At 31.3% G+C, this 23003-nt stretch overlaps 3 protein-coding genes across 7 annotated transcripts; all 3 read right to left on the bottom strand.

Moving 5' to 3' along the window:
- Positions 1-96: 96 nt before the first annotated feature.
- LOC105232068 (protein ROP) lies at positions 97-18487 on the bottom strand. Of its 5 annotated transcripts, none has more exons than XR_852809.4 (11): positions 18297-18487; positions 16417-16593; positions 16186-16341; positions 15980-16089; positions 8668-9187; positions 8460-8581; positions 8181-8294; positions 7934-8101; positions 7509-7693; positions 6658-6934; positions 97-6605 (listed from the first exon to the last, which is right to left on the bottom strand). XR_852809.4 is itself a non-coding variant. In XM_011213651.4 (10 exons), exons 1-10 carry the CDS (start codon positions 18322-18324, stop codon positions 6712-6714), a joined length of 1803 nt encoding a protein of 600 aa, XP_011211953.1. In that variant the 5' UTR covers positions 18325-18487; the 3' UTR covers positions 97-6711. The 5 variants fall into 5 exon arrangements, 2 of the variants coding, with proteins under 2 accessions (XP_011211953.1, XP_011211955.1); XR_852810.4 differs by having other exon boundaries at positions 97-6352; XR_003846129.2 differs by lacking the exon at positions 15980-16089 and adding an exon at positions 13649-13752.
- Positions 18488-18703: 216 nt separating this feature from the next.
- LOC105232067 (uncharacterized) lies at positions 18704-20504 on the bottom strand. Its single transcript, XM_011213650.4, has 3 exons — positions 19824-20504; positions 19438-19769; positions 18704-19383 (listed from the first exon to the last, which is right to left on the bottom strand). Exons 1-3 carry the CDS (start codon positions 20291-20293, stop codon positions 18788-18790), a joined length of 1398 nt encoding a protein of 465 aa, XP_011211952.2. The 5' UTR covers positions 20294-20504; the 3' UTR covers positions 18704-18787.
- Positions 20505-20652: 148 nt separating this feature from the next.
- Positions 20653-22719, bottom strand: LOC105232066 (argininosuccinate synthase). Its single transcript, XM_011213649.4, has 2 exons — positions 22261-22719; positions 20653-21585 (listed from the first exon to the last, which is right to left on the bottom strand). The coding sequence occupies exons 1-2, from the start codon at positions 22672-22674 to the stop codon at positions 20755-20757; spliced, it is 1245 nt and encodes a 414-aa protein (XP_011211951.2). The 5' UTR covers positions 22675-22719; the 3' UTR covers positions 20653-20754.
- Between the last annotated feature and the right edge of the window lie 284 nt (positions 22720-23003).

Below are 23003 nucleotides of genomic sequence, written 5' to 3'. Positions count from 1 at the left end.
TATTTATTTACGTTTATAATTTTTCTTTTTCTTTTGAAGATTTTTTTCACTTTTTGGACCAGAAATTTTTTAGTTAGACCAGTAATTGCTTACATAATAATAATAATAATAATATATATTTAATTTTCTGCTTTTGCAGGGTTTTTTTCAAGTTTGTTCGTATAATATTGTACAATATATGTCGGTTTGTTAAATATTTGTTTATTAAATATGTTTTGAAAGTAATTGAATTCATGTCGCATAACAATTAGGAGCTTATTAGAGCTTGCTTCATTCAGCAGAAGTAACTAGCGTGCTGCAAACTTAAATACAATAATAATTTATATGTATATAAATATTGGAAATTTAGTAATATTTTTAATTATATAATATACATATAGAGTGTGTCTAAATAGTTACTGTTTGTATTTTGTATTAGCAATCAATTCATAAAGTTTCAATAACATATTTACGCATGTGTTTCATATAATTTATAATTTAAACATTTCTTTGGAATATATCTTTTTTTGTATATACTTTAGTGTGTATGAGTATTGTTAGATGTATTTGTGTATGCATATTTCGTAAAACTTCTTTATAACATTTGTGTGTGTGTATTTAAATAATTCAAAAAATACTAATGCTACTTCATCTAACCATTGTGTTTTATAACATTTTATATTTATTTAGTTGTTGAATTTGTTTAATTAAATTCCATGACATACCACAAAAACATTTATCATTAGAAGTTGCACTAGTTATTAGTTGACTGAGTTAAAATTTATGTATAAGTTAAATTAAATCGCATGTATCACTAATTTAACGGTAATTTTAAGTATATATGTTTTAAGTAGATATATTTATATTTTATATGTTTGTATATATATTTTACTAATTTGAATACTATATATTTCATAACTTTTTATAATTTTCATAACTTTTTTTAAATACATTTTACAACTTTTTCGTATATTATATAAATTGTAATAAATACATGAGTGCTAGTATATTTTGCACAAAGTGTACAATATAAACAAGGCTATTTTTTTTAATAAATTGTAGATTTTTTAAGTAAAATTTAATATATTTTCAAATAAAATATAGTTTTTTGCAATAAATTGTAGATTTTTTCAAACAAGTTGAAGTTCTTTAAAATAAATTAATGATTTTTTCAAAAAATTGTAGATTTTTCTTAATAAATTGTAGATTTCTTTAATAAGTTGTCGTTCTTTTTTAATAAATTATATTTTTTTTAATAAATTATATTTTTTTAATAAATTGTAGATTTTATAATAAATATTAGTGTTTGTTCGTCAACTATGTTACTGTTCCGAAATATTCCCACTTTAAAGATTTTTACTTGTCACTAAAGTAATACATTTTTGCTAGTTGGTATTTAAGAAATGTTTCATATAGTGCTATACATATTTAGGCAAACATTTCAATTATATTTGGAGTTATAATGTGCGTAACTCTCTTTTTGCCACTTTTTAAATACGTCTGACTTTCGCGTGCCACAATTTTTTGTAAATGTCAAGCATTACTGGTGTGGTTGCAAATATAATTTTTTTATTATATGTAAACAATTCTAGAGTTACCTTTCTTATATTATTTTTTAATATCGATAAATTTGGAGTTAACATGCTCATATTATTTTCTAATATCGATAAAATTAGCGTTGTCTTGCACATTTCAATTTTTCATTATTATATATGTATATTTTTTTAATAGTTATACATTTTGCAATTTAATTTTAAATTTTTTAATTATCATATTTTTTTTAATTATCATAATTTTTTTAATTATATAACTTTTTTTAATTGCGTGAATTTTTTTAAATATTTAAAAAATTGTTAATATTATATTTTTTTAATTATTTGAATTAATCCAAACTTTTTATTAATTATTATAAATTTTCAAAATCTAATATTATGCTATAATGCATTTATTTTGCACCTTTACGAATTTGACTTCAATGAAATTTGCAAAATCTTGTTTACTTACAATTTTTCACGCTACATTTTACATATTCTGTTTACTTTTTGCATCTATACGCATTTCTTCTCTTGTTAACCATTATTTTTGCAAAATTTGCCTTTTCTGTCCAATTTTCAGCCGCTCACTACATTTTCGTATTTTTTTAATTACAATTTCTTTTAAACATAATTTTATTTTTTATTTTGGTTTCTATTTTAATTGCTATGCTGACTGCTTAAAACCCCACACGTGCGTTGGGCGTGCATACATAAATATATAAAATTTGCTTACGCTATAAAAATTGGCACACACTGTAAGCAGCGCTGCCGTAATTAGAAAAAAATTGACAGAATTATTTACGAGTTTGTTGAACGTTGTTTTTTGTGGTTGTTGTTGTCACTGTTTGCTTTTTTATATTGAAAATTGCATATATATGTTTTTCTAATATTATTGCTCGTTTGTTGAAATATACATATATACTCTGTGTATGGTATACATATACTCAAGGCGTTTTCCTCAATATTTAAGCGATTGTTTTGACTTTTGTTTGTTTTTGGTGTTACAATGATTACGAATTCGTTTGATATACGCGCACGCGCTGCAGCTTGTCCGTTTTATCAATCAAATTACCTGCAGTTGCAGTTTACCGTTATGCGCATTTCAATTGTTGCGTGGGCTGCTCTCATATTTCCGTTAGCCGGCGCGTGCTGCCTCTGGTTCAGCGCTGTTATTGCAAATTGTCATGCGTTCGTTATTAGCTATATTGTTTTTTGTTGCAATTATTAGTTAAATGTACATATGTGTTGTATAATTATTAATACGGTTTACATATGTATGCTGTTAATAATTGTTTGCAATATTAATTTATATGTGTTGTTTTTGGTACTTAATGTTGCCTGTGCTTACATACATCTATGCATATGTGTAAATGGATTTTTTAATTAATTACTAATTTTTAATTATTAATTTTGACGTATACGCACACATATACCAATGTATGTATATAAATACGCCAGTATGTATATTAAACTTACTTTTTTAAATATATAATTTAGTAATTTTATTTTTATCATATAATTTTGTCATTTGAATTTAAATTTTTTTCATATGTAAATAGCCTAAATACATACTTGCGTACATAATTCGACACCTTTCGTTAAGTTTTGATTTTAGTACACTTAATAGCGATAACTTATTTTGTCTATTATATATTTTCTTTATAACAAGCAATAAACAATTAATATTTTAAGTTTCTTCACTACTGAAATACATGAAATATGCGTGGCAAACACAGCTACACCCGCGCTCGACACTCTTCGTCGCGCAAAACAGCAGCAAAGCACCTGCGCACGTGCGCACACGTCACTGCAGGCTGTCAATTTAGTTGCTGACGCTGCAATTTGTCCTGTGATCCTCAATTTATGCATTGCAATCGTTGTTGTTTTTGCCAATGCGACAAATTGCAGCATCATTTGCCGGTTGTTGTTGTTGGTTGGTCGCTTGAGTGGCCGCAAATACACCAATAGCCAGCAACGCGCGTGGGTGCGTGCGCCTGCTATCAGCTGTTGTTGTTGCTTGGACCGGGTGTAGCGCGTGTTCGGTGTAGGTGTTTGCCACATTTTTGTTATTTATTTATTATTATACTTTTTAGCGTATATTTTATAATTTCCATACTTATTAGCTAAATTTATTGAATTTAACTATATTTATATTTATATGTATATGTATATAAGTATGTATATATAAAGAATTGAAATTGCTGCTCGTTATTTTATGCTGTACGCTCGTTACTTTATATTTATGTAAATTGTAAAATACTGTATTGCATTTCGAACATTCGTATGGATTTTTTTTTTTGTTTTTGCTTTGCCAACTTTGTAAACGCATTCCTTTTTATTTATTTATTATTATTTTTTTTTAACTACCCCGCTTACACGCGCTGCTCATCTACTTTTATTATAAATTATTTAAAGTAAGTATGTAGAGGTGTACGAGTATGTTTACATTTTTGTTTTTGTTTTGTTTGGAAGTATCACACAGGTATATATGTGGTGCGATGAATAGTCATTAGAGTTTGTATGCTTGCCGCGCATATACACAGTGTTTCATACATATGTATATGCATAGTTGCTTTATAGTGTTTTAGACGCAAATAGAGTTACATAACAAACCTAATAACTGTATAATAAAATTTTAGGTTAGTTTTTGTGAATTTGTGTCATAGTTGGAAATAGCTGCTAAACGTCTGCCAGCAAAGCTGCATGTTTTTTTTTTGAAAAATTAAAAAATTTATTTAAAAAAAATTAGAATTTTCAACATTTATAAATTTTATGGAAAAGTAAAAATTTTAATTAAAAATATAAAAATTTTAATTGAACATGCAAAAATATTAGTGGAAAGTTAATCTTAATTTCAAGCATTTTATTTGAAAATTTGTTTGAGAATTTAATCTCAGAATCAGAATTTAATCTCAATAAAATTTTCAAATAAAATGCTAGAAATGAAGATTAACTTTCCACTAATATATGTATTTACATTTTGAACATTTTTTTCCACATTTATAAATAGAAAGTTATTCTAAATTGAATTTTAAGCATTTTATTTGAACTTCAAATGAAAATTTAAATTAGTTATTTTATTTGAAAATTTGAAAAGTTAACACTTTATAAATTTAGTTGAAAATTTAAAAAAATTATTAGAAAGTTAATTTCAATTGAATTTCTAACATTTTATACGAAATTTTGAAAAATTATTTTTACTAACACAAATAATCGCATTTTTGTGTAGACACAGGCATAATATAAATTTATAACCAACGGCACAAAAAAACTGTATTAGCAAGGGCTTCTGCAGCACTAAGCACATTATCGGCGCTCAATGAATTGAGAATGAAGCACGTTGTCAATGTAAAAATTTATATTTTAAAGCTCATACAGTATTTCTTTTGCTCATAACCTCATTTTTTTTTTTGTTTAACACGTAAACTCCTTTTTTTTATAAGTTTTTTGCCGCTTTGCTGACAAATGCCTAACGCTTTTAGCACTTTTTACATCAAAATAAGTGTAGTTCTTTAAATTTTCAACGCTTTCAAGTATTTAGCACTCGTAAATTTCCTTTTTTAACTATTGAAAAATATTTGAAATATTATATATTTTTTGTTGCTGTAAAATTTGTTAATAATTGAAAGTGTGTTTTAGTTAAATAGCATAAGTTTAACTGTAGTTGGTCTGCGCAAAACTTTTCACTGCAGGCATTTTGCAAATTTCATTGAAGCATCGTAAGCATAATAATTCCTACTGTTACTACTACGCATATAAATGGTTACGTTAACGACCACGTGTGGTCCGTTTAACAATGCATATATATTTTTGCTAATATTGTAGTTTAATAAATTGTATGCAAACGTTTTTTGTTTATTTTTTCAAAATCGAATTTGTATTAATTTTTGCTCGTAGTCGTCTTGTCTTGCGTTTTATGGATAAGGTTGAAAACAAACCGTTTTTTAATACATATATAATTTAATATATAATTTGTTTATGTTAAATAAGTGTTTTCAAATGTTGTTTGTGACTGTTGGCTGCTACATCAAATGTTATTTATACTAAATATGCATACAGTTACTTTGCAAGTGCTTTAATGTTAAATTTTATATATTTGAAATTTTTTGTTTATATAATTTCGTTTAACAGCACATTTTTGCCGACAACTTCTGCTCAAATGAACTACATTGTGCGCATGCTACAATTTTTTACTTTATTTTTGTTTTTATTTCTTTATCATTAATTTCGATTTTTTACTAAATTTTTTAATATTTTTCATTATTAATATATAGATCTTGTACTTAATTTTTTTCTAGTACTTTATTTAATTCTTTCTTCTTTTTATTGTTATTTTATTACTAATTCAAATTTCAAATTAAAAATCGGTGTTTAGTTATTTTCGCAAATTTTTCTTTTGCATTTATTATGTATTTAATATTTTTTTGCTCTTGAATATAGTATATACTAAGAAAAGCGCATAAATTGTTCAAAATATTGCAAGTAATAGTAGTTAATAAAGTATTTTTTAAAGATATATATGTATAAGGAATTATAGTTGCATAAAATATTTATATTTTTCCATTTAAATATGCGACATAAATACAATGTAATAAACAACGTGAATATTTTGCAATTTATTGACTTGCTTGCGCATGTTGTTGTTTTTAGCACTTCATTATATATTTATGTATATGATATACAACATAGCACACACAAGAATGTATATGTGTGTGTCTAACTCTTTTTTTAACCAAAAGTTGTAACGTGTATACAACATGTAATGGTGTTTACAAATTGTTATAGTGTCATCAATACAGTTATTAATACATTTGTAAACACTTTCGTGTACAGTTAACCTAAAAACAAAACGAAATATTGCTAACAATTACACATTAGAAATACAATAAGTTGTAATAATAACATATTTTCAATAATATTGTATTACCTTTAAATAAATTTCTTTTACATTTCACAAAGCAAATACTACACAAAAATACCAACAACGCTTGTTAAATTTGTTAAACTAATAACTACAAACATAACCTTGTACATTGAAGTACGCTTCCTTTCAATACCTGATTTCAATTATTAGTAGGATACATATTTAAACTACATAAATGTGTTAGTTGTTTTTGCTTTTAAATTAAGTATTAAACTTTACCTTTAAATTAATAAATTTTTAGTTAATTGTATATCGAGCCTGCGCTGTAGCTGCTTAATCCTCTTTGGAGAGACTGCCCAAGTCGCTAAGGAAACCTTCCGGCGTTAGTATATGCGACGAACCGACAAGCACTTCCCAATTCTTAACGGCATTGGTGACTTCATAAGCGCAACGCATCTCGGACATACTAACGCCGCCCACAATGAATACAATGAGGCGCGGTACATTCTTCACCTGCGCCTGTGCCTTGTCTTTATGCCAGTGGCCATAGCGTGCGCTGCGGTGGGGAGAAATAGTAAAAATAATAAATATATGTTCATTAGTAACTGTCGTGTGTACGAAAACTATTCGGTTTCTGACATATATTGATATCTGCTAATACTGCAATATTGTTCATATGATAAACGGGTATAATTATACCAAAACAAGAAAAAAAATTTATTTCGGCTGAACCGAAGTTATACTACCCTTCACAGGTGCATTTCTTATAGAATAAATATATTTTTGATTTTGATCTGTCAATTATTATGGCAGTTATAAGCTTTAATGGTCCGATCTGAAAGATTCGTTCGGAGCTTGTAACGTTATCTTGGAAAATTACTCTTGCAAATTTCGTAAAAATATCTCGTCAAATAAAAATGTTTTATACAAGGACTTGAGTGAGATCGGAAAAAACATGTACAAAATTTCAGATCGCAAAAACTGAGGAACTTCTTCATGTATATACGAAATTATTTAAGTATGATTTATGACACTACCATAATCACAGTAACATTCATTTTACGTAATTCCAAAAATATCTTGTACTTTACAACAAGAACGATATTATATATTTTTCAGATAAATCTTACCTAGTTGGCGCATGATAATTGGTATTCTGTGCACGTCCAGCCAGAAAAGCGAAATGACGCTGATCCAACTTATCCTCAATGCAATCCTCCATAATATCCTTCACGACTGGTGTCCAACGGGACATTTGATAAGTGTGTTCGGTGATACGCTCTTTGCGTGGCACGTTGTAGACTTTCTTGCGTGACTATGGTGGGAAGAGAAAACAATAAGAAAATTATTTAAATTTTTTTTTATAAATTTGATTATGTATGTATATAAAACAAAAAGTTAATTTCTTCTACTTAAAAAATAAAAAATCTTATAATTTTTAATAATTATTTTTTTTTTATAAATTAAAAAATTAAATATTTCTTATAAAAAAAATAAAATTTTTTTTAACTAAAAATAACATATTTTTTTCAATAATTCAAATGCTTCAACTTACATCGGCAATCACATTCACGCCCAAGAAGCTCAAATTGCGCACCATATCTTGATCTTTCGGCGAGAGTGAGGCGTGCGTGAAGAGTTTGGTTAGATTTTCCTCAGATATGCCGTTCTTGATCATAACATAGAGCGCGATTATGCGTACTTTATCGAAGTTGGAGACATCCTACAAGAACAAAGAGTTGATTTAGAAAGCCTTCTTGAAAAAAAAAACATATAAAAAAACAAATTTGACATCTACATACCGCATTGAGAAGAATGGGCACAATATTGCGCATATGATCTTTGATCTTTTCACCCTCGGCATCGGTGCCCATAGCTAGATCCTGTTCTACGCGACACAACTTATCGGCGTAGCTCTAAAATGGCGTGATATGAAACATTTTTAGTAAAAATATATTAAATAATCATAAAATTATAATATAAAAAATATTATTGTATATTATAAATATAAAAAAGGAATTTTTGTCAAATTTTTAGTAAAAAAAAAATGTAATATTTTGAAGAATAAAATCAATATTTACCTGATAAGTCTTCATGCAATCCTCAGCCAAGTGCAAGTGTGTTGAATACTTGGACAACTCCTTCTGATACTGAGGCATTTTCTTGATCATTTGCGACAAATCGCGCATGGAAGCTTTATCGGCTATAATATGAAAGCGGAAGGTAAACAAATCAATTATCAATCTTAACAAATTTAAATATATAAAAATTGTTTGACTCATTACTTACTCGATGTCATGCGCTTCGATTCGGTGAACTTCTTCAGGTTCTGTGTCACCTGCGTGGACACCACAGCGATATGCTCATGCCGCAATTCCACCCACAAATCGTCGTTCTCATCGAGCAACACTTCCTTTTCGGGTTGATTCGGGCCGGGTGTATAACGGTAGACATCGTTGACGATCGGCAACAGATCGTAGGCCATGGCTTGCAGCGTTAATTCGTGCAATAATGGCGAGACACAATCGAAACCACGATCCAATATGAGCAATTGCGAACGTGACTTCTCCGGACCCTCACCCATTGTGGGCTCATCCGCCTTATAGGCGTCCAACTTCTGCTGCACCGCAGCAGCCAAATCTATGTTGCGATCCCAGTCAGTGCGATATCGCACCATCGGATACTCGCCGAGTGTGGCACACAAAGTCGCGATTTGCTCGGCGATGCGATCGATGTGCTTGGCGCGTATCGAAGCAAACGCTGGCGAATACAGACACTGAAAGGTGTCTGGCGAATCGAGCGAGTAGACCTGAGGGAGCGATAGCCACGACAGACGATTGGAAGATAGAGTGGGCGAAAGCGATGGTGCGAAGCATTTATTGTGGGGGAGAAGTGGTTCAGTCGAAGTTTATGTTTTTGTTTGTTTATGGATAAAATAAAAATAATGGATAGTAATTAATATATATAAATTTTAAGTTTTGGAAAATTAAATTAAGGATAAGTTTACAAAATTTGTACAAAGCGGCAATAGTTTTTCCAGACTAAGCGTTAGTTACATTCTAGCAGTTAACATGTAACAGGAAGTACAATAACAAGAACAAGCAAGCTTATTAAGCACAAAGAACATTTGGCAAAACTACATTAATATTTTGTTTTTATTTTTGCAAATGGATGAATTTATATACAATGCCTCGAAAAAATAGAGATGAGAGATGAGCAAAAAAAAAAAAATGTAATAAACTATAATAATAGCGCTTGAAATTAAAAAACTAACTTATAGCAAGTTTATATCGGGTAAGAAGTATGTTCTTGAAGTATTATTCCCAATTATTGGGCTTTCCAGTAATGCTAATTGAGAAAATCGATGTAGAAAACTAGCGAGAACCGCTATTAATGTTTTTATGCATAAAAATTTATCAATTTTCATAATGCATTTCGACTCGTCCCTAAAGAACTGATCGTGCGAATTCCGAGCCCACATTCTTGGAGAGCATTATAACTGGCGAGGAGACATCATCGGAAACCATGGCAAAGCCACTCAATTCGATATTCGTGGTTTAGTGCATCATGAATTTGTTCCAGAGGGACAGACGGTCAATAAAGTGTTCTGTTTGGCCATATTAAGGCGTTTGTGTGAGTACATCCTTCGAAAACAGCCGGAATTGTGGATGAACATGCACTTTACACGATGATAACGCACATTCGCACCGAGCCACAATTGTGACCGAATTTGAAGCCGAAAACGCAAATGCATCGATCAACAACCGTATTCATCACATTTGGCTCCGTGTGATTTTTTCTTGTTCCGCAAACTGAAATTAATGCTCCGTGGAACCTGTTTTCCGTCGATTGAAGAGGTAAAACTAAAATCCAAATGAAATTCCACTAAACCATCCCAAAAAGTACTTATGAAAAACGTTTCAAGCACTGGAAAAATCGTTGGCATAAGTGTATTACATCTGGTGGAGATTACTTTGAAGGTGACAAAAAAAATATTGATGATTAATTATATATTTTGCCTTTTATTTCAATTTCCGGCTACTTTTTTGTCATAATCTATACTTTTTGACTTAACGAATTAATTTAAAAAATTTTTTACTGTTCTGAAAAGTATTTAAATTAATTAATTTTTTATAAAAGTTCTATGAAATTTGAAGTATGGAAAATAAGATTGGAGAGTTATGAAATGCCAACTAAAAGTAACTAAACCCAAAAATAAAATAATTCAATTACGATTATAATAAAAAAATATGAATACGAATCAACCAAAAATGTTGTATATGATACATATATCTATTTACATGCAAGAACATTTTAACTATTATGAATATGTGGTGTGTTTATGTAGAAAGCAAAATTATTTGGATGTTTAATTACACCATACAACAAGTGCGTTGATCCATAGGCATGTGTGAAATTGGCGAACAAAAAATGTATTTATTTTATAATTAAGTGGATAGACTGCTTAAAGTTCGCTTTATAGACACCACGTAATGGATTTTGTTAAAGTCAATGGTAAAACCTTTCGCTAAGAAAGGCAGCATTACACCTATGCATTAGGACGTGTGGTTTTGAGGTTCGGAAATTTTCAAAAACCGGTGTTGAGGTGTTGGCTAAAGAAAGATAACAGCTAAATATCTTGTATACACCATTTTTTTATAAAAAATAACTATTTGTTTTACAAAAAAGTTATATTTTTTTACATCAAAGTTTGTTTAGGCCACTTTCTAAAGAATATAGCTCAAAAATGCAAATCTAATTAACCAAGCATTTAGTAAGTTGAATTTTAAGAAAAAATTTAGTCAAAGGATCTCTCTTTTAACCAAAAAATTCAACTCTGAAATGTTTAGGATTGTATTCTAACACCTCCATAGGATATGTACATATGTATGTATTATACATATTGTGGATACTAGATACATATGTATCTTCTTTATAGTTTTCAAAGGACTTTGAAGTCAAATAACAAATATCGTGGACTTTTTTCCCAACCCATCAGGCAATTCTGCAAACCTTGGAACAATTCTCTAAATTTTTTCCACTACAAAATATGAATAGGGTGTTTCTTTTCGAGGTATATAAACGAACTGCGAACTTTCCGCAGTCCCATCTCATTTTTTTGAGTTTTTCTAAAGCCCGTGAGTTACATGTCAAATTACAGCAAACAAAATTGCGAATAAATGCGAAATTGGCAAATTGTTTTGTAAATTTATATACGCTTGGGTTAGTAATAAAGACAACAACAAATAAAACTAACTATATATATAGAGTGCAGATAGTAAAAATACAATATTAGCACACAAAATGTACTAATCAAATATTTATGTAAATCCTGAATATTACAAAAAAAAATATTTTTTAAATACCACTATACAAAAAATAAAAATTTTCTACCAAATACGAATAAACTAGTTTTGTAAATTTACACAATTTGCTCAACAATTTCGCATTTATCTGCTAACAAGCATTTTGTATGCAACAATATGCTTGTTCTTATTTTGTTGCCAACATTTTGCACTAGTATTTGCTTTTTTGTGTTGTTTTTTTTCTTCCTTGTGTTGCATGTGGCATGCGGCAAGTGCTGTGTGTTGGGCGTGTAATTTGGCATATAGTATTTGTTGTTGTTATTGTTTTTTTTTGGTTTGACATTCTTTCATTCCAAGTGTTTGGTTAGTAGAAAGAAATCAATAAAGTAAAAAAACAACATAGACGTAGTTATAGACGTAAGCACCGACATTGGAGGCGCCGCTCGTAAACGATTTGCTTTTCTGTATACAATTTACATACATTAAATTGAACACTACAAAACAAGTTAAACAAAACTTAAGGAGATATTTCGTTGTTTCGTTTCTTTAATTAATTGCATTGCGCAAACAGCTAAAGTGGCAGGCAAACCTTGCTGACGGACACTTTAACTGTGGCAATTTCGTTATGTTGCATTCTTATTAAAAAAAAATCATTTTTTTTTGCGCCAGTGTAGTGCTTGCAATATGCATCTCATCTTTAGTTGCAATAAAAAAAAAGTGGAGAAGCGCAAAAAACGCAAGGTGGCAAGTTTTGAGGTTATATAATATATTTTTATTATATTCTTTACCACTTTGCGTTTTTTCAACTTCAATTTTTGAATTTACCAAGTAATTTACAAATATAAAATACACAACAATTTTTTTACTTAGTTATTTACAACATTCAGAGATATAGTAAAACAGAGACAAAGAAAGGGAGAGTGGAGAAAGAGAGACAGAGAGAAAGGAAAGAGCGCGCGCAAACTGTGGCAAACAGTGAATAAGTACAAGGACTGCGTTTAAGGAGGAGGAGCACACGCAGCAATGCAGCGCTGCAGAAATGAAAATAAATATAATCCTTTTGAATTAAAAATACACGCTAAGAACGCTGTTTTTTTTTTAGAAGATTACATTGCTGAGCTGACATTTTAAGGACACTCCAAGAGAGTAAATTTTCTAAACAATAAATTGATAAATAGCTCATTTTCATGAACAAATTCTGTCATCATTGAGATATGTACACAGTTATGACGTCGGCAAAGCAGCTGATGTTTTCTAATTTACTGAGCCCCGCTTAATGGTACAAAAGTTTAGCATTCTTAGAGCATTGAAGGTACTAGTTAATGTAATGTGCAGTTTTTTTCGTTTCGAATTTAGTACAATGTCTGAAGGCAGTAATTATATAACTAGTTACAACAATGAGAAGAAATTGAAGCATTTGCTGAAATCGGTACCGATTTGAAGTGTGAATAATTTTATTTATTGTTGTAATCTAACGAACTATAAGAAAAACGTGAAGTTCGTATCCAGCGAAGGTAAATCTCCCTTACATAGTTTCATAAAATATTTATTCTGATTATGATCGACCAGCTTATAAGGCAACCAAAAATTCTTAGCAGATAAACGGACGGACTTGAGTAGGATTTTGGTTTTGCGCTTCATATAAAAAGCTACGAAAAATAGTTATATTGAAGCTGACATTACCGAGAGTGCCGCCTCCTCGTTATGGCTGTCGACACATTTCTGTACAAACATACAAACTTTTTCAAGGATTTAATAAGTACTATTTAGAGCGTGTGCGTGTGTTGAAAAAGTAAGAAGAGCGCGTTGAAGAGGCGTGTAAAATTCATTTGTTTGATAAAATACATATTTTTACTTAAAAAAAAATACACAATTGCCGAATGCTTGCACACAATTTAATTATACTTTCGTAGTATTTATATACATAATAATTTTGATTTTCGGAAATTTCGTTTTTTTCGCACCTGGCATTCGTATGGTAGAAATGCAATATTTATCTCCTTTAGAGTTTTGATCTTTCTTGCAGCGCACGATTTACACAAATCGTTAAATAATTCCTCCGGGCAAACTATAAATATATAAATGTAATCATACAAAGAAATGATAAACGATAAAACAAATGATAATGATTACATACATATACAAATATACAAAAGATGTACTTGTATACGTATGCAGTTTAAGTGGCATGTATTGATGTGATTATGTATGTTGGGTGAGCATGTAATTAATAGTACGCAAATGACGCTTAACATATTGATCTATGCATACATATGTCTGTTGGTCTACGAAAATACATTTTTTTTTAACTTAAATCATTTTTTTCTCTGTTTAATGCAGATACATACATTCTGCCATACATACATATAAATAATAATACAATTTAGAGGGTTTTGTAACTGGGTTTTAAGCAGAGTAAGCAGCAGCATGCCGCCAGCCAGTGGGGGTTTGACACACTTGATCTCCGCTAGTAGTTTATTTAGCTTAAATAAATATTTACTATGCTAAATAGGAAAAAATCGTATTTATGTATGTACGTACCAAAAAAAAATTAAAATTTTTTTTTCAATATTTTTAAAAATAAAAAAATGTGTATGTATATTTAAAATTAAAAAAACTAAGAAATTATCTAATAATGAATAACATTTAAATAAAAATAATTTAAAAAGATGTGTGTCAACATACGATCAGAAACTATTGTTCAAACATTCTTTATTCAATAATTTTATAAAATACGATAATAAAAATTTTAAATAGTTAATAAAATTATAAAAATAACCATATAAATAAATAGTTAAAGCTTTAGATATTTAAATAAATAAAAATTAAGAATATGAAATAAATATTGTTAAAATAAAAAAAAAATACTTCTTTCATAATTAATGTAAATTAATTAATATTTATTCGTTGCACTATATTTCAATAAAAAATTGTAAATGATCAATCAAAATATCAATAAAATTTGCCTATGTATGTATTTATAAGGTTTTAATATTAAAATTATTAGTTTTTAGTTTTAGAAGTTTGAGCTGTTTCAACGAAGTAAATTAGAAAAAAATAGATTTATCTCGAAAATAAATTTTATAAATTTTTTTTATAAAAAATAGAAACGAATCAGAATATAAAATAACTATTGATAAAAAAGTAAGAAAATACTTCCGCCGTAATTTATATAAATCATCTAATATTGATTGTTTAAGGAAAGATTTGTACTAGATTTTATTTAAAAAATATTCTAAGGCATATTACCAATAAAATTTATATAAACATGTTGTTTTATATTAAATAATTTTAATTTAAAAATTGTATACATACATATGTATATAAAATGTATATACATACATACATATACGAGTATATGCATGTATTGTGTATATGTATGCAATTTTTATATTAAAATCAAATTTTAGAATTTTAGAATCTGAGCTGTTGATTAGCAGTTAAGTTGAAAGTTTGTTGTTGCTATTTTCGAAAATAAATATTTTACTGTTATATTTAAAAATAAATGCTATAATAAAATTTTATATGGAAAAAGTGCAGACGCGACATTTTCAAATTCAAAATTAAAGATCTTCAAAATATTTCTAATTTTATCTTTATAAACATAACTTTCAATTACAACATACTCTTTTTCCGTTATTATTTTTTTTTAAATTTTTAAATTAATCAACAGCAGAGGTTTCATATTTACGAACCTAAAACAGTACTTATATAATATTTTTACGAAAAATGTAAGGAACGAAAAATTTAGCGTCACTCGCTTACCCAGTTTTGCTGTAAAAATGCACTTAATATTTCATAATATATGTATATTAAAATATGTAAAATAGTTGTAATTACTTATAGAGCAATACACTTGAAGACGTAGATATTTATGTATGTATGCACATATTTAGATAGAAATAGATTATTGATTATTTAAAGAGGATTTCAGACATTCAGTTAGTATGTTCAAATGAATTGCATTTAATTTATAGAGTTCGCAATCTATGACCGAAACCGTATGAAATATTGAAATGTCAGACAAATTCAAAATATTTACAGGACATAAGAACTCTGGTCGCACCACAAATCGTTGCAAAGGTAATATTATATTTCATAAAGTGATTTTGTGTGATTTCACAAAGGACTCATTTAGTATTAGGGAAACGCTGCCAAGTTGCAGCTTGTTAAGACATGCCATGTCCCCAAAAGCAGCATTAGGTTAATTAGTGTTAATTAGTAGGCAGTTTAATAAATAATTTCGAAATTGCCTTTTGTACACATATAAATTTTTGTTTAACTTATTGCTCTACCTTGTCTTCATAGGCTAAAAATGCAATATTTATTTCTTTGCATGTGCGTATATATTTGCGCGTTATGTCGCTGCGTATTTGCAACATATGGAATATGTCTTCAGGTATTGCTGCAAGATTTTTAGTTTTTTTAAAGGGAAATTAACACAAAATAAATTATCAAATTCAAATATGAAATAAAATAATTATCTTTTAACACTACATACCCTCAGTGAAGAAGACGTGCGCATAACGATACATTGGCCTAGCCGGATTTTCGAAATCGCGTATTAATGCGCGCACCGACTCATCCGACGGCGTAATCAAGTAGATGGCATCCATAGTTGGAAGCGGTTCACGCTTTTTGTTGATATCCTCCACCACTGTGAATAAAATAAGGCATAATAAATATATGTATGTATAACTATGCAGTACTAATTATGGTATATTTTACTTACAGGTGATACCCTCGGCGCTTATTTCATGCATTTTGGTGCATGCAGACACCATACGCATACCCAACTTATCGACCACCAACACACGCCATTCCATGCCACCTGGGGCTTTTGCAGCAGCTACAGCTCCAGCCTTCTTTGGTGGTGGAGGCTTATACTTCACCACCTCATTCATAATCTCTGTTTTAATCGGTAGAAAAATATATTAGTACATACGAATTTACCGTTATTTTAGTTTGTTGGCAATTATTATTGAAAATCAATAATACATTACACCTGATTTATATTATACATATAAAGTGTAAGCTATCTAGATATTAATCATACAAATAGACATCTTTTACACATACATATTAGCGAGTGCAGTAAAGAGCCGTCATTTATTTATGTACATACATATATATGTATATACTGTGATTCACGATTAAACAGGTTTTTGGGGTGACTATAATTTTAAATAAATCGCCAATCATTTTCGGAAAAGCTTGAATATTTTAATTTATTTATGTCCAAACATTATGCAGCAAATGCAAGTTTTCCCATTCCTTGGTAAACGTACCACACGCACATCGAAACCGCTTAAGTTCTTATTTCACATGATTAAAAATAGAATTGCAAGTCAATAGTCCCACACTTTTCCAGCAACTGAATAGGTTTTCTTTTTTATTGCATGGTTGAACAGACGGTATGGAAAGATTGACGTTTTAAGTACTATATAAATGATTCGATGTGCGTTTTCTTGGCCATGATCCAGACATTGATTTTTCATTATAAGGCATGTCTTACAAACTCTTGATCTATTGCCAGCTTTGACGGGACGGGAAAACATGAATCACGATAGTTGGGGTACACAATGAATTTGGTGTTTTATTTTCTATGTAATTATTATATCTGGATTAATGATACCATACCGAATTGAAAGGGTATAAATTAATTTCCTTTTAATCAAAGAAATTTCCGGTGTTAGTAAAACAATATTTGTTAAATATACACAATTATATTCATATATGGCATCAGCAGGTACATATGGCAACAAATAATGAGTCATTTTGCAACCTGTGAATGGTTAATGAAAACAAACATACAGTAAAAAAAACAATAGCACAACGGCTGAAAACAATTAGCGCTAAATAACATAAGCGAAAGTTATGTATGTGTGTAAAGTAAAGAAATAAACCTTTTCGCTGTAAGCTCATATGCATTTGTGTTTGCATAAGTACCCAATTCAAAAATACTATATAATGCAATTGTGTGTACAAAGCTGATTCGGCCAGTGACGTCACAATGTACAAAACAAATATATTTATAAATTTCTTTAATTGAGATTTCGTTGCATACATTTGATAGATTTACGCGCACGCTAATGAAAAATCCTATATTTTTCGCAGCACTATAAATGCGGCATTGCTGATAAGTGGGCGTTGGTAGTGGGTGTTTGGATAAATGCTGATAAGACCAACAACAAACGACCTACATTATACACAGTATGCAACGTTTGCAGCAAAAACACAGCCTTCATATTGTTGGCGATAGAAAACTACACAATTAAATTGTGTAGGTATGTACGGATATGCAATTCCAGCTGAGCGCAACCAAGTGGAGCTGCGCAAGAAAAAGGTCGCACCGGGGGCATTCTAAACGGGGGAAAATCGATAATTGCTTAACGAGGATGCGGAAATTCTTTCGCAATAGATTATAATTTTCAATATAAATGGGTGGATTAAATCAAATTTATAAGATAATTGAATGAATTTATATGAATTCCAGTACATAATCTTATCGTTAATCGGTCACTACAAAACACTTTTTAGATGTATTCATATAACTGTATGTATAATGGTTAATTTTCACTAAATAGTTAATTATTTTTGCATTTCACTTACTTTGCCCAACCAGCACTTTCAACGCCATTTTTTACGATGCTTTTTCCTTATCCGCGTTATGGTTCCGTCTTGCACCCACACACAAATTACTGAACAAATTTTACACTTTTCTTTCGACGATAATTATTTTCCAATTCACTACAAGTCACAGCAGAAGTTCACTAAATTTTGCTGCAATGTATGCGTAGTGATGAGTAATGAAGTCGATACAAATAATCGGTTGAAGCTGGCACTTCTTTTCGCCGTGTACCTGACAACAGGGCAACGTAGTGCCACAATATTTGAAAACAGGGTGATGGTGGTCGGAATCTTGTATAGTTAAGGTAGATTAAATATATTGGAAACAACGGTTTATAAGTATGAAAGTATGAACAAATTATGGAATAAGATATTGTTCACTAAATTAATTAATATTACAGAACTTTATAGAATATCATCTTACACAATTACAAAAAATCCAAAATACAAATTTCATCTAAGAAGTACTTATTTTAAGTACGAATACCTCTCGCTTCATATTGAAATTCCACGGCTCCATTGTTTTCAAAATACTTAGCTAAATCTTCCCTTTGTTTAAAAGCAGTTGGGCTTGATTTTTGAATGAAACATTTCGAATAACTTATTGCCGGGTTGTTACTTCTACTTTCTAATTCCTTTCTCCAATCCCCCTTTTTAATGATATGATTTTCATCCTCCCAATCTGCATACTTTTCTGGACAATATATGTGCTCACTATCATTTGACATAATAAAATTGTGTAGAGCGCAAACTGCCAATACGAACTTTTTACATTCAGTTGATTTCGCTGTTATTGATTTTTTAAATATATGCCAACGCGCTACAATAATACCCAAAGTATTCTCAATAACTTGGTGACCACGAGATAAACGATAGTTGAAAATTCGTCGTCGCTTACTTAGCTCCAAGCCAGGAAAAGGACGCATAAGATTATTGAGTAAAGGAAAAGAATAATCGCCTGCAAAATAATATGGAAATGACGGATTGTCTACAGTGCGTTGTCCTGTACCAGGCAGCGGTAAGATATTTTCTAACAGAGCGTGACCGTAAGACGACGAAGAAAATTGTCCTGAACGAGAAACTTATATTCATAACGGAAGCGTTAAAAAATACCACCACTCACCATTATTTCCAATACTAACTGATGTAAGTTTATAATTCGTATCACAAGTGGCCATTAGTATAACATTATTATGTTCTGTTATTCTAATGGAAGTAGCGAGTATAATTTCTACGTTTGTGACTGCCCCAACACAGTAAGGTAAGTGCCACTTTTCCAAAAAACCCTTTGCCAATTCACTGTACTTTGCCTCAGTTGGCTTAGCAAAATAAATTGGCTGTAGTGCCTTCCATAAAGCTTCAGAAGTCTCCAATAGAATTGTTCGTACAAGTTCTATCCAGTCTAGTTTATGGGCACGAACTATATAATTATAAGAAACTCCTTTTGCTAAAAAACTGCGCTTAAAATTAATTATATGATTATCATTTAAAGAATATATGTTTACCTACGTTAGTGTCATAGCAAGCCGTTCTTCAACGGTGATTTCTTTTGGTACATTGGAGAGCATCAATTCTTCTTTTATCATAGAAACAAGTGAATCAAACATGGCAGCATTCATGCACGTATTTTTGAAAAACTCTAAACCGTTTTGTTCTTTCATTGGTAGAAAAACCCTCTCAAAACTTCCAGGACGTTTCTTAAACTTACTATAACTCTCAAAATTTATTGCAGGCTCAATGCTTTCTTCCTCATCTGAATGAGGTTGTTGAATCTCTGCCGACTCAAAACTTCCAGGACTATAAGTATCAAAATTTATTGCATGCTGAATGCTTTCTTCCCCATCTGATTGAGGATGCTGATGTGGTTGTTGAATTTCTGGTTCTGTTAGCTCTACCGGCTGATCACGTTTTAAACGTCTATACAACGAGCAAATGTACATAAATAACAAGCTGCCTACAGCATGATGTTCCTCTAACATTTTAATTTATTGTTCAAAATTATTGTCCACTGACCGGCTTTAAGAAATGTTTTGCTTATTTACATACGCCAATTAACAGATGACACGTGCTTAAAGTAACGTAAGAACAGAGTTGCCATGACGCAATAAAGCATTTTAAGAAAATTTTATTTTTCCCGGACTCAAATACATATGTACTTTTCTTCAAGGAAGATCGATTTTTACTTTACTATATAAAATAAAACTTCAGCATAACTGAGCTCTCAGATGGGAAGCTACAACAACGACCGAAGCAATTTTCATAATTTCTTTCGGATACACTTTTCTTACAAATTAGCGTCTTTAGTTCAACTCAACTGAGTCTAAGCCCGAATAAAGCATTTCTAGTTTCTTTATACATTTATTTTAATCTTAAATTCAGTTTTATTAAAAAAATCACGTTCATAGTCATTAACCAATCCTTTACTAAGATTCCATACATTTCAGTGTTGCTCGTAATCGCCAAAAGCGCGCACATGCTCTCGAATGCGCACCGAATTGATAGCAATGAAACCGCTCGCATCATTTGCCACATATCCTCCATGTACATCCATGGAGACCAGCTCCTCATTGTACAAACCTCCTGACGCTTTGGCCGATTTACGAGCAATAGCACGCGCATAACCTGGTGCCAATTCAACAATAACTTCACCGCTTACATGCTCCTGTGATATTTCGATGCAACGACGTGCATATTGCGCCTCCGGACTGAACCAGAAACCATTGTATACATAATCGGCCATACGATTGCGCAAAACTTGCTTCGTGCGCAACACCTCCCGATCTAAGCAGAACACTTCCAAATCCTGATGGGCAGTGAAAAGTATATTACCGCCGGGTGTTTCGTAGACACCGCGCGATTTAAGTCCCACAAAACGGTTCTCAACAATATCGATGCGTCCAATACCATAAGCGCCTCCTACTTCATTCAAGAACTGCAGTATTTCAAAAGGCTTTGTGTATTGCTTGCCCGTGGATTGATCGACCACAGTAGTGGGTAAGCCGTTTGCGAAATGTACTGAAACACGTTTGGGTGTCTTGGGTGCCTTCGTGATGGGATCAACAGTCATTTCATACAAAGATTCGGGTGCGACGTGGAAGGGATCTTCCAAAACCCCCGACTCATAGCTGATGTGCAGGATGTTGGCATCTGTGCTCCAAGGAGCAGCCGGTTTGGCGCTAACTGGTATGCCGTGTTTTTTCGCATATTCGATAAGATCCAAGCGTCCTTGGAAGCGATTGCAGAATTCCTCATCACGCCATGGCGCGATAATCTGTAAGAAATTATTTAATGTTGATATAAAAATCTACGAAGAAAATGGTATCATATAAGCCGGTAAGTCACTATCAAATATTTTAAACACATTAACCGAATGCTGACAAATTATCGGGTCCGAACACATTTCAAAATAATTTAATGCGCGTTTGACCTGAGTGTATGCGTATATGCCTACGGCCGTGATAACCTTGCGAATAAAGTGAATATTAGATTAGTGCTTGGCAATGACCAAGAAGTTTACTCGCAGATAAGTACCGCTTTAGATGCTGATAACGAAGGCGAACGGCTAAGAATTGTAACGTTTCGCGTTGATCAAACGAATAGGAGTTCCGACGCTTTTGCTCTTTCATAATTCCTCCACACAAGTTAGATCTAATTACGCATCAACTAGAAGCTTTAGAGCTAATGTGTTTGAAGCTTGCTGTCTGAAGGAATACAGTTTGCAGAGTCAGCTGACAGGTCTGGCTAGTTTTTTTCTATGATGTAACATTTGATCGCGAGACGCATGAGTTCGATTGGTATTATCGCGGTTACTTTGAAGTGAGGAGTAAAATCATGGAGATCACTATATGTAAATCCAAACAATTATCGTTCGATTTCGAGGACAAAAGTATTATATTTACAGACACGACTGCGAAGCGTGTATTTTTTCGAACTCCGAATATCTCACCTTAATATGTGGCAGCAACGCGTACGCGTTCAATTCGAAACGCACTTGATCGTTTCCTTTGCCTGTGGCGCCGTGCGCTAAGTATTTGGCACCATACTTTTTGGCCGCCTCCACGAGCGCAACGGAGATGCATGGGCGCGCCAAAGAAGTACCCAACAGATAGCGTTCCTCGTAGATCAAACCCATTTGTATGGCTGGCCAAATGTAGTGTTCCACGAATTTTTCCTTCACATCGGTAACGATCACTTCGGTGGCGCCGATGTTTAGCGCCTTTTGACGTGCCGCCGCAAAGTCCTCCTTCTGGCCGACATCGGCCATCAAGCAGATCACCTCATAACCTTTGTCTAAAAGCCATTTCAGGATACAGCTGGTGTCCAGACCGCCGGAATAAGCCAAAATTACTTTCTCAACCATTGCGCTCAAGTGTTGGAATGAAACTAACTTTTCGACGCCTGCAATACGTATATATTTGAACCGATTCGATGCTCGAGGGAAGCTGTTTTGTTATTATAAGTGCTATTAAACGCTATCACGATAAGCTCGTGCGCTTGCCGCAGATAAGCAGAGTAAAAATTAGTGTTCTCAAGTGGTTGTAATCAAAAAGCTCTTCAAGATACTCGTACTTTATGCAGCCGAAAGCTGTTAAGTGTGGGACTGATAAGACAAATTCAGTTTATTTGTCTCGTCATTTGAGGGATGCTATAAAACATATAGAAGCCAAATAAATGTACATATATACTTTC

The sequence above is a fragment of the Bactrocera dorsalis genome, chromosome 4 (genome assembly GCF_023373825.1).
Source record: "Bactrocera dorsalis isolate Fly_Bdor chromosome 4, ASM2337382v1, whole genome shotgun sequence".
NCBI classification, from domain to species: domain Eukaryota; kingdom Metazoa; phylum Arthropoda; class Insecta; order Diptera; family Tephritidae; genus Bactrocera; species Bactrocera dorsalis.
Note: the sequence above shows the minus strand (reverse complement) of the source record. Positions and strands in the feature narration are given on the sequence as shown.